Source organism: Vipera ursinii (assembly GCF_947247035.1).
Source record: "Vipera ursinii genome assembly, chromosome: 10".
NCBI lineage: Eukaryota > Metazoa > Chordata > Lepidosauria > Squamata > Viperidae > Vipera > Vipera ursinii.
In genome coordinates this window covers 18,578,392-18,591,093 of record NC_139520.1, presented here as the reverse complement: position 1 = coordinate 18,591,093, position 12,702 = coordinate 18,578,392, and the positions used below count along the sequence as shown (strand labels likewise).

The 12,702-nt window shown below is 40.1% G+C and overlaps 1 protein-coding gene across 1 annotated transcript in view; it reads left to right on the top strand.

The window, feature by feature from the left end:
• The window catches only part of TOX3 (TOX high mobility group box family member 3), a 70,620-nt gene that overhangs the window by 44,000 nt on the left and 13,918 nt on the right, over positions 1 to 12,702 (top strand). The window contains exons 2-3 of the mRNA XM_083370203.1: positions 4,821 to 4,883; positions 12,287 to 12,544. Coding sequence (XP_083226329.1) covers positions 4,821 to 4,883; positions 12,287 to 12,544 — 321 coding nt within the window. The remainder of the gene's footprint in view (positions 1 to 4,820; positions 4,884 to 12,286; positions 12,545 to 12,702) is intronic.

Genomic DNA, 12,702 nt, shown 5'->3' with positions numbered 1-12,702 from the left:
GGTTAGAATGCAGCATTGCAGGCTAATTCTGCCGACTGCCAGGAGTTCGATCCCGACTGGCTCAAGGTTGACTCAGCCTTCCATCCTTCCAAGGTTGGTAAAATGAGGACCCAGATTGTTGGGGAGGGGCAACGTGCTGACTCTGTAAACCGCTTAGAGAGGGCTGTAAAGCACTGTGAAGTGGTATATAAGTCTAAGTGCTACTGCTATTTCTAAGAGGTTGCCCCAAAGAAGAGGGGGGGGGGGTCAACCTCTTCTCCAAAGCGCCTGAAGGCAGGACAAGAAGCAACGGATGGAAACTAATCAAGGAGAGAAGCAGCCTGGAACTAAGGAGAAACTTCTTGACAGTGAGAACAATTAATCCATGGAACAACCTACCTCCAGAAGTTCTGGGCGCTCCAACACTGGAGGTTTTTAAGAAGAGATTGGACAGCCATTTGTCTGAAAGGTTATAGGGTTTCCTGCCTGAGCAAGAGGGTTGGACTAGAAGACCTCCAAGGTCCCTTCCAGCCCCATTATTCTGTTCTGTTATTCTGTATCAGAAGTAAGCTTACTCAAAGTAAGCCCCTATGGATTTGGGTGGAGATTGTGAATAGTTTAGCATCGCCACTTAAGGCATCTTCATTTAGACTCCACTGCCCAGAGGCCTCGGGGAGAGTATGTCAAGGTAGCGCAGGTAGTACAGTACAATACAGGTAGTCCTTCACTTACGACCATCTGTTTAATGACTGTTTGAAATGACGATGGCCAGATTAGTGATTTATGGCCAGTCCTCGCACTTGTGCAATCATTGCGGTGATTCCACAATTTGGGCACTTGGCCAATTTATTTTTTGCGGATTCAGCTTCCCAGGGTGATGTGTTCCCCATTTGCTCCCTTCCCGCCCTGCTTTTAACAAACAAAAGCAGTGGGAGGAGTCAGGTTTATGTAATGATTACCATGATTCAGTCACCTGGGCAAGAAAGGACAGAACCTCAAGCATCGCTCACTTAACAACCGCACTGTTTAGCAACAGAAGCTCTAGTTTCAGTGGTGGTCATAAGCCGAGGTCCACCTGTGGATATTTGTGGTTTTACCTACGGAGAATTCCTTGCCTCTCTTCTTCCCTTCTTGAGTTACTTCTCTTCATTTTCTTTCCTTGAGCTCCGAGATCAGAGCTGCAAACATTCCAGTAACTGCAAGATGGCAATGAAGGGTTTCTGGATCTCTTTGCTGCTCTCTAATGGCTGTCTGCATCTTTGCAGCCCGGATTTGGCAGCCCTGACATGTCCTGCCCTTAAAAGAATGACTGGTGGGTTTCTTTTAAAATTAGAACAAGTGTTGGAAGGAAACAAGGAAATGCTTTCAATTTGAACTCCTCTCTAGATTATGATTTGATAGAGAGATAGAAATAGAAATAGAACAAACAGCTTTCCCCCCATTGTTTCCAGTAGAGAATCAAAATATTTGCTCTCTGCAAAGTTTGATCTGACATACGTCTGGAATTTAGTGCAGTCTTTAATTCTGGTTACATCTGCATCAAGAACTTGGAGTACAGTAATGAAATGTACATGCAGTAAATTTAAAGTTTTGCCAGAAAACATGGGAGGGGGGAAAGACATGTAAACAGTGCAGGAATGAATGGAAGGGTATGTCCTCACCCCCTCAGCTACACATTTTGATTAAAATTCCTCACATGCTTCCCATGAATGAGGCTTTTTTTTTTTACATTTTTGTGGCCCTCCTGGTCTTCCAACTTCTTATGTTTGGCACGTTTTCTGAAACATTGAGATAAAATGAATCCAGGCAGGCTGTGTTTTTCTTTCAGATTTTGCTAATTTCCCCCCCACTTTTTTTTCTTTCGAGAGGAAGAGTTCCTGTGGGAGAGAGGTTGAAGTTCGATTTAGGGCTAAGGGATGATAAAGAGTGAGAACTGAAGTAGTGGCATCACAAAACAAAATACCACCTTTTAATAATAATAATAATAATAATAATAATAATAATAATAATAATAATAATAAGAAGAAGAAGAAGGAGGAGGAGGAGGAGGAGGAGGAGGAGGAGGAGGAGGAGGAGGAGGAGGAGGAGGAGGAGGAGGAGGAGGAGGAGGAGGAGGAAGGGACCTTGGAGGTCATCTCGTCCAACCCCCTGCTAAGGCAGGAAACCCTATACTATTTCAGACAAATGGCTGTCCAGTCTCTTCTTAAAAACTTCCAGTGTTGGAGCATTCACCGCTTCTGGAGGCAGGTCGTTCCACTGGTTAATTGTTCTAACAGTCAGGAAGTTTCTCCTTAGTTCTGGGTTGCTTCTCTCCTTGATCAGTTTCCAACCATTGTTTCTCATCCTGCCCTCAGATGCTTTGGAGAATAGCTTTGTGGTAGCCCCTGAGATATTGGAACACTGCTATCATGTCACCCCACACCCTTCTCTTCATTAAACTACACATACCCAATTCCAGCAACTGTTCCCTATATGTTTTAGCCTCCAGCCCCCTAATCATCTTTGTTGCTCTTCTCTGTACCCTTTCTAGAGTCTCAACATCTTTTTTACATCGTGGTGACCAAAACTGGATGCAGTATTCCAGGTGTGGCCTTACCAAGGCATTGTACTTTTTGCACTTGTTGTCCTGATACTCGACAAGATCTTGCTTGCAAAAGTCCCAGGCTTTAGATCATGACGTCCATTTCATTATTGACACCATTCTTTCGTGCCTCTATAGGTAATCCTTGACCAGTGGCCACAACTAAGCCCAAAATGTCTCTTGCTAGGTGAGACAAGTTGTTAAGTGAATTTTGCACCTTTTTACGACCGCTCTTGCCACAGTTCTTAACGGAATCACTCCAGTTGCTAAAGTTGGTAACGTGATTGTTAAATGAATCCAGCTTCCCCATTGTGTCTGCTCCTCAGAAGATCACAAAAGGGGATCGCGTTATAAAAATGGGGCAAAACTCACTTAACAAACTGTCTCACTTAACGACAGAAATGTTGGGCTCAATTGTGGTCGTAAGTTGAGGACTACCTGTACTGAGATTTCTGACATACCATGAGCAAGATTGAGCAGTCTCTTGTATGTAGTAAATTGCTGCTTGTAGAGACGCGATGATATATCTTGCACTCATAGCCAGAATATGCAATAATTTCCTGTTGGTTGTCAAAACTTAATGCTTGTGGGAATCATTGTTCTTTTCACAACTCAGAGAAGTGTTGTAAGGAATGGTTTGTAGTTCTCTCAGCTGTCTTTCTGGTAACTTTGAAGTAAAATGTAACATTCTAATAAAATTTAGCCATTTAAAGCAAAACAATAATAAAAAGCTACAAGAACAAAAAATAAAACCAGGTATATGAAGGTTTGACTTTCATCTGTTGCTTTTGGGAACAATCTTTTTCTTCAGGGTTAAATTGAGGAGGTAAATTAAGGAGCTGGTAGTTAAATTCTTGTTCAAAACCCCAATTTAGAGGCCTTGATTTTGGATATAAACACCATTCAGATTTCTTTCTGGGCTTCTCTTTCTATCGCACACGCAGCTTAAATGTTTAATCATAGTTTAATTATTAATTATTAAATATGATGGAACCTTTGTTCCTTATCGTTAATTTGCTTTAACAATTTGTTTCGGTAACTCAGTGTGTTAGCTTTATAGCCTTTCGATGTCCCATATACACACACACACACAGAGCTTTAATAATTTCACTTAAATTTTTATTTAAATAATTTCTCTTCTCAACTGACACGACTCTGGTAACTCGATACTAATTGTCTTGAATGGTACTTGAATGGACACTGCCTGTAATAAAATTGTGCGTCTGTGTGTATATATGCGTGTGTTACATACAAAATGTGCAGACTATTTTACAGGAGCAAAATGAGTGGTACACAAATGTAATAATAAATAAAATAGATATTTACGCAAAACAAAGTACAGGTAAATCCTTGACGTAGGACCACAATTATAGCTCAAAATTTATGGTGTTGAGCAAGACGGTTAAGAGAGTTTTGCTGCATTTTATGACTTTTCTTGCCCAAGTTGTTAAGTGAATCACTACATTGTTAAAGCTAGTGACATTGTCATTAAATGAATATGGCTTCCCCATTGATGTTGCTTGTCAGGAGGTCCCAAAGGGGGATCACATGATCCTGGGACCCTGCAAGCGTCATAAATATGAGTCAATTGCCAAGCATCTGAATTTTGATCATGTGATGCTGCAATGGTCGTAAGTATGAAAAATGGTCATAAGTCACTTTTTCCAGTGTCGTCGTAACGTTAAGCCGTCATTAAATGAATGGTTGTAAATCAACCATATATACTTATATTGAGTATGAAAAGCTTGATTCTTTTCCTGACGTTAATGAAACCAGGTTGTGAGTTATTTATTCACCTTTCAGCTTTATTGGATTCTCTTCTAGGCTGTCATAATCTTGTGAGTCTTGCAGATATCTATGGCATAATCATGCTTTAATATGTGCATTGTTATTATAGTACCATTATATTATGCTTCTTTTAAAACAGTTTTGCCCGAAAGGGAGGGGCAAAGTTATTCTAAATAAAAATGGTAAACATAAATACATATATTGAGATGCAACGGTTGTGGAAGGAACACTTGAAGCAAGATGTTTAAAATCAACTGGTGCCAGACAGTTCTCAGAATTTCCAACTGAACATTCGATTAAGAGTTGTTGAAACTTAGCAAATTAATTTGTTTTACATTCCCCACTCCTACAGCATTAGGATCCAAGTTGTTCTTATATATATACCCTTTACATTTTCCAGGACGTGTTATACAGTATAATATAGCATAATGTAATAGAATGCAATATATTAACATCATACTTTTCTTTTTAGTTTGGCAACAATAACTACATGAATATGGCAGAAGCAAATAACGCATTTTTTGCAGCGAATGAGGTAAGTATCACATCCTCACCCCCTGCAAACACTTTATTCCTCTTTGCTTTACACTGTAATTCTGTTGTTCACTTTTACCATTTTTTCAGCCTTTCAGTAGGTGATGGGCAAAGCGCTAAATTTTCTGTGTTTTATGGAACATAAAATAAAGTCTTTAATGAGAGAGAAAATAACCTGACATTTTACCATTGTGGGTCAATTTGGTTGTCTGAAAGAGTGTTAGTTATGTAGCAGGTCAATAAAAACAAATCTGCAAATGTGTGTGTATGTTTGTCTCTGCATGTGCGTGTGTATGTGTGTGTGTATGTGTGTGTGTGTGCTTGCATGTATTTGTTCAGGCATGAAAGACCAGCTCCACACGTGAGGGGTCCAGTTACAACTGATTTATTGCTAAAATCTCTATGCAGAGGAATCATCTCAACTAATGGTTATTTCCTATTTGGAGTTAGATAAGGATCCACGGAATTCAAGAGAGGTTGGATTTAGTTTGTGGCTACATAAGGATTCTAGACTGATCCCTTTTTTAGCACCTCCCACAGTTTCTGTCACTCCTTCTCCTGCAGTTTGTTACATAGACAAATAAGGGGAGATAGGTGGTTCAGAACTGTGCAAAAATTAATGAGTATACATACATAAATGCACACGCATACAAGCACATGCATAAAGGCAGCCAGAAGGAGGCAGATTTAAGGCACAGTCCAGGCGTACATCTTAAAGCAAATTCATTGAATCCTCATCAACTAATTAGGGCCATAGATACATACAAAAACCTTATTTTTTAATTTAGGTTCTTAGGAAAACAAAGGGAACACGACTGGTTTGCAGGATCATTTGTTTTCTGGGAAAGATAAGGAGGAGACTCTCCATAGAGAGAGTCTTGGTTGAATGGAAGCATTAACTTTGATTGACAGAATCTGACTAGGTCACAGGGTGATGAACTTGGCCAACATCTGGGAAAGATGGCAGAGAGGCGTTTGCCAGCCCAATATTCCTGTAGTTCTTTCAATCTGTTGAACCTCTCCTTGATGGTCTTCTAAGGCAGGGGTCCCCCAACCCCTGGTCCATGGACTGGTAGCAGGCTGTGGCATGCCAGCAACCGGTCCGTACAAACAAGCAAAGCTCGATCCTTGGGATGCAGGCAGCACACAAACCCACACACTCTCTGGTCCACAGAAAAACTTCTCTCCACAGAACCGGTCCCTGGTGCCCCAAAGTTTGGGGGCCTCTCTTCTAAAGAACATCAGGGTAGCAAAAGTGACTCTGCTCCAGACTGAGCTGCCTTTTGGCCAACATACATGTTTGCTCCAATTGGATAGAAATGCAAGCTGAATTTGTCCAGCTTTCTTTTTTTACTGCTCTTGATGGTTCATTTGTAGTACTGGAGAACTAGGGGTGACATGATAGCAGTCTTCTAATATTTGAGGGGCTGCCACAAAGAAGAGAGGGTCAACTGATTTTCCAAAGCCCCTGAAGGCAGGAGAAGAAGAAACGGATGGAAACTCATCAAGCAGAGAAGCAACCTGGAACTAAGGAGAAACTTCCTGACAGTTAAAACAATTAACCAGTGGAACAACCTGCCTCCAGAAGCCGTGAATGCTCCAACACTGGAAGTTTTTTAAGAAGAAACTGGACAGCCATTGGTCTGAAATGGTGTAGGTTCTCCTGCTTGAGCAATGGGTTGGACTAGAAGACCTCCAAGGTGCCTTCCAACTCTGTCGTTCTGTAAGAATGAAAATTGCAGTGAACTCCTTCAGCATGTGAGCTGGATTTGAGTGGACCTTGTAAACAGAAACGTCTTTTAAGATCAATAGCTTTTCTGCCTCTGAGCCAGAAATCTTTTTTTTTTTTTGCTTATATCCTTGTACAGTAGAGAAGAAGAAAAAATTACAGAGGAGAAAAATGATTGGAGAGCCGTGATAAATGTGGCTGTATTCAATGCAGTATTTTTATGTTCATAGTTTTAAAACAATGCCTGGCTCTCCCTCCTTCTTTCTCTCTCTTTCCTCCTTCCAACAAGATTGCTTAGATAAGGGAAGATTGCTTGGCATCGGCTTGCTTCGGTGTTGGTTGTGGTAATGAACACCACCCCCATCTGTAATGACAACATGATGTTTCATTCTGTAGAATTTCATTCCTCCATTTGAATCAAACATTGATGAAGGCTCTGCTGCCAGCAGCTGTTCAGAGACAATTTAATTCCAGCTGTGATAATTCACCGTGTCAGACATTGGCTGTTATATGTTGATACAACAGCTCTCCAAATTTGCATTTTTATCAAAAGGAACAAATGTTTTGAACATTTCAGTGCAGATGGCATTTTAACCACATGCACTGTTTGGGTTTTTTTTTTTTGTTAAGGATTGGAGGATTTTCTCTCTTCCCGAAAGTAATCTAAGAGAGAAAGGCATGAAAAGTTAATAGCTCTTTTATAATCACGATGGGCAACGCAACTCTCTTAAAAACATTGCCCAGTCCTCTCTGGATCATAAGAGGACTTTTGTCCACAATCAAATTGCACAACATGGGGACACTTTGCAGAATATGAAACAGGCTAAATCATTTAGAATAGTTCAGTGCTAAACATTGTCTTCATTTAGATTACGTTCATCTTATTCGCTTATCTATACATTACTTTCAGCAATCATAACGTGAGACAATTTTGATTCTTCTTTTTTTTCTCCTTTTTTTTAGTTAAACTCTTGGTAGACATCAGGAAAACATGACAAATATCATTTTTCCAAAATGTGCTGCAGATTAAAATAGTTGTGTTATAGGGAGGCACATAAATGACACAACTATTGGAGATTTTTTTTTCATACTCCCTTTTACAAAATGAATTCAACTGCCATGTCTGGCTTAAAACATTTTTTACCATTTATACTACAGAAGGACTACAGAACAGTTGAAATATGTGTGTGTCTTTTCAATTTATCAGGCCTGGACTGAAAGGGTTTTAGCTTTTTAAATATTGTTTTAATTGTTGGGCTTAATTAATTTAATTTATTTTAATTTTATATTATCTTTTATATTGTATTTTATGCTGCCCTGTAAACTGCCCTGAGTCCTTCGGGAATAGGGCGGTATAGAAATCTAATTATATATATATATATATATATATATATATATATATATATATATATATATATATATATATATATATATATATATATATATATATATATATATTTGAATAATTTACACAAATAATGAGCTGTTATAAGTTGACTATATCCTGTGGATAGCCTTGGGTTAGGCAAAAACAGGAAAGAAAGAGTTAATTAGCAAGGTGTATTCAAAAAAAGCCTTGACAAATACTTCACACACACACACACACACACACACACACACACATGCATGCATGCATGTATGTATGTATGTATGTATGTATATATGTATATATATGTATATATATGTATATATGTATATGCTGTGGATGACTGCTTTGCAGTCATCAAGTTTCAGGTAAATTTACTTACCTAGTCCACAATATTAGGTACATTTTCAATCTGTACCTGTCACATCTTTAAGCTTATATTGCATTTCAATCTAATGCCTGCCAGTTTGCTTGTGCCTTTAGCCGTTAAAAAACAACCTAGGTTGAAAAATTGATGTGGCTTGTTTGTTTTTTTGCGTAAACCTGTGTCGGTGTCATAAAAGCTGTCACCCGGTTTTGTTTTCTTGCAAAAACAAAAAAACCCGCATCCTGAAGCACCTTAAATATTTATTGAAATAATATTTCAAATGATAATTACGATGGTAATGAAGACAGCCAAATGCCAGATATCAGGAACGAGTGTTTATCCATATTGTTAATGTGATATGTTAGATTTCATTAAGCAGTAATAGGGTAGTAAATGAGTCACAAATTATCATTGCATCTGTTACTAGGCAGCTTTTGTGCCAACCTCAACTGTAAAATGTAGCCATAGGGTTATTTTTATTAGCCAAAGGCCTTCCGTGCCCAATTCATCCTTTTGTGTTGGTGAACTTCAAGTCTGTTGACTATGAATAGCTTCCTTCCCCCCTCCCATTTTTTTTAATATTGAAACAGGAATAAATATCTCCCCATGCAAAGCAGGAGCTTGCAGGACTGAGATTAAGTTGCAATATTTGTGCCCATGTCCTTTGTGTGTGTGTGTATGTGTGTGTGTGTGTGGTGTGTGTGCGTTATGAGCCTGCTTGATTCTCTCAAGATGGTTTTATTTCTGCAGACGGCTGTCTGCTGCCTTCTCCTTCGTGATGGGAGAGCAGTAATGACAGCTGACATTTTTTTCATATGCAGGCAAAGGGACCCCCTTTTCCTCATCCTCGCGTTTCAGTTTCCATTTTCTCTCAAGCAGTTATTAATTTATGTCATCATTAACAGTTTGAAGGATGACAATTTCTAGCCACTTAATGAGAAATTTCACCGAACGTATCATTTTTAAATTAACTGGCATTAAGTCGCTCTTTCGGACAATATAAATAATGCATGAGGCGAAATTGCCGCCTCCCTCAGAAGCAAAATTGTAGGCTGAGGGAAACAAAATAAACCCAACGTATAATAATAGATAAGGTAAACACTTTTAATTCAAGCTCAGCTCGAGGTAAACTAGGTGAAGAAGGCCGTGAATAGCAAAGGAGATGGCCATGCGGTTTTTGGTGATCCATCTGCAGCCCTCTGTTGTGACTGTACACTACAGCATTTCCCCGAAACAACACAATACCTGGAATTGTTAATATCTTTAATAAAGCTCTGGGTTTTCCTTGGGAACAATTGCTAGTGCGGAGTAGCTTATTTGGCTTCACTGTGACACTGATTTGGCAAACCATTGGAGGGGTTGTGTTGTGCAGAAGCCACAAAAATAATTGCCGTGGTTCTAACAATAGGCAACAGAACAGTTATGGAGTAGCAATATTGTTGATGTATACGGCTCAGTGGGACATTTTTCACCCTAACTATGGCTGCCTAACTGAACTATTGATGGGCTCATAATCAAAAGAACTTACTGGCCATCGTTGGGTGAAAACTCTACTTTGGGCTGAGAAGGGATCCTTTATGTTGGGTTTCTGCTCACTACTATAAAAGTTAATAATTGTGTTTATTTATTGACATTAGTCAAATGTATAGGGCACCCAACTCAAAATGAATCTGGTCAATGTACTAGATCAGGGGTAGGCAACCTTGGCTCTTTTATGACTCATGGACTTCAACTCCCAGAATTCCTGAGCCAGCTGGCTCAGGAATTCTGGGAATTGAAGTCCATGAGTCATAAAAGAGCCGAGGTTGCCTACCCCTGTACTAGATTAAAAAAAAGTCACTTCAAACAGATGAAGGCACTAATCCAGAGATTAATATACCCATACATTAACAAAATTTCTATGTGGACACACTTCCTAACTGAGCGCTAGTGGGAAAAACTTAGGTCTATCAAGGACAGCAGATTTTGGGTATCTTGAACCTCTTGGAGAAGCTGTTCCAGAGGGCAGGACCTCCTGGGTCCCATTAGCTGACATCGCTTTAAAGATTGGATCTAGAACGTGCCTATATTAGTTTACTAAATTAATTGGAACAATGGAACAATGATGGTTCTGCGTTGGTCAAAAGAGCTTCTCAGAAGGTTCCATAGATATTTAACAAGCTTCACGCAGTCCTTGACTTACGATGGGTTGAAGTTATGACTCACCTGAAAAAGGGGACTTACGACCCAGATCTAAAGTTCTGACAGTTGGGCTCCCCACTCCCGCAACCACATGCCTGCACTTAACAGCCGCATCACTTAATGATAGAAGTCCCAATCCCGATGGTTGTAAATTGAGGAGTGTAAATTTGAGCGTAGAAATTTACATGTGGCTATTGGGACAGGATGTGTTTGTTTTTTTGCTTTTTTGAGAAGAGACCCATCATTAACACTTGTATAAAAAGAGTCCTACGCTTACCACCAAAATGGAGCCCAACATTTTTGTGGCTTTCTGTTCTGGAGTGAGTTTTGCCCCATTTTATGATCTTCCTTGCCCCACTTGTTCCATGAATCGTTGCATCTGTTAATTTAGCCACATGTTGTTGAAGGGAAACTGGCTTTCCCGTTGACTTTGCTTGTCAGAAGGTGGCAAAAGGGGAACCGCGTGAGCCTAAATGCTTGTCAGTTGCCAGCCAAGTGTCCGAATGTTGATGGTGCAAAAATGGTCATAGGTCACTTGTTTCCAAGTGCCGTTGTCACTTCAAATGGCCACTAAACAAACTGTTTTAAGTCAAACACTGCCTGTACCTTGTTCCATTTAAACAAAACCAAGGTTTTTAGGAGCCTTTGTACTAAATCAGGGCTGTCAAACTCAATTTCATTGAGGGCCGCATCAGCATTGCAGTTGCCCTCAGTGGGCTGGGTGAGTATGGCCAGGGTGGGTGTGGCCTACTGGGTGGGCGTGGCTAGAGTGCGTATGGTCTACTGGGTGGGCATGGCCAGCTGTACATCGTTCGCATCAAGGGTGCCTATGGGGGCCTGGGCAGGAGTGGGACAGATCTGAGGGTCTCTGGCAGGAGGAGGGTCTCTGGGCCAGGGCCAAGGCAGTGGGGGCCGTTCCCTCACTGTTTCTAGGATGGCTTCGCGGGCCGGATCTGGCCCCCGGGCCTTGTGTTTGACATGTCTGTACTAAATAAACCTTTTTAACTACCTTTTTAACAGTCACCTGAACAAGATACAATCTGTTATTGTGAATAAATGGAATAAGAGGGAATTTGAAATAGGATTCTAACATTTCATGCGTATGAGCTATAAGAGTTTACTACCGGTATGTATGTGCTCTACCCAAATTGAAAGCATTTATGTTGGTGTCAGAACAATTTGTAACCTGCTTGGGCTGGTTTGTTTTTTCCTAATATATCAATAAACTGGCCATTTGTTCTCCAGCTAAAAACAAAACAGCCCAGCCTAGCCGATGTTCACTCCAACAACAGAGAACAGATGTTGCTAATTAAGTGTGCATTAAAAAACAGTTAATACTGATACATCATTAAAGCCATATGATAATCTTTAATCTGAAAGGTCTAAAAAAGCTGGGCAGATGTGAGGAACTTGCCAGTCAAGTTGTGAGGAGTGTAGAAGAATTCTTTTAAAAAAAAAAAACAACGTCCCAAAGGTGCTTCTCCCCCCCCCCCAAGAGGCAACTGGTTTTTCTTTGCTTTTCTTTGAAGACGTTTCGCTCCTCCTCCAAGAAGCTTCTTCAGTTCTGAAGAAGAGGTCGAACTGAGGAAGCTTCTAGGATGAGAAGCAGAATGTCTTCAAGGAAAAACAAAGAAAGACCAGCTGCCTCTTGGGGGGGAGGGGGAAAGCACCTTTGGGGCAACCATGACCTGGTTGATTTTTTTTAAAACGGTGTTTGTTGTTGTGGGATCATAACAAAGAATTTATTTATTTTCCTTTTAGCAAACATTCCATACTCCAAGCCTTGGAGACGAAGAGTTTGAGATTCCACCAATTACGCCACCGCCTGAACTGGATCCCACGAATTTAGGGATGGCTGATATTCTCCTGCCTTTTCAAGGCCTCAGTGATCAGTTGGGGGCCCAAGGAAATGAATTTACCCCTCAGTTCCCCCCCCAGAGTTTGGATCTGCCTTCCATTACAGTATCTCGAAACATGGTGGAACAAGATGGCATTATTCAAAGCAATGGATTACATATGGTAGGAACATATTTATATATATATATTTATATATATATTGGGTATTTTTAAAAAAATCTTCTGGGTATCCACCTATTTTATTGCAGCAAAGACATAAAGTGATGTGGATAATGTAAAACTAGCATCACCAGGGCTAAAACTAGCATTAAAACCTAGCA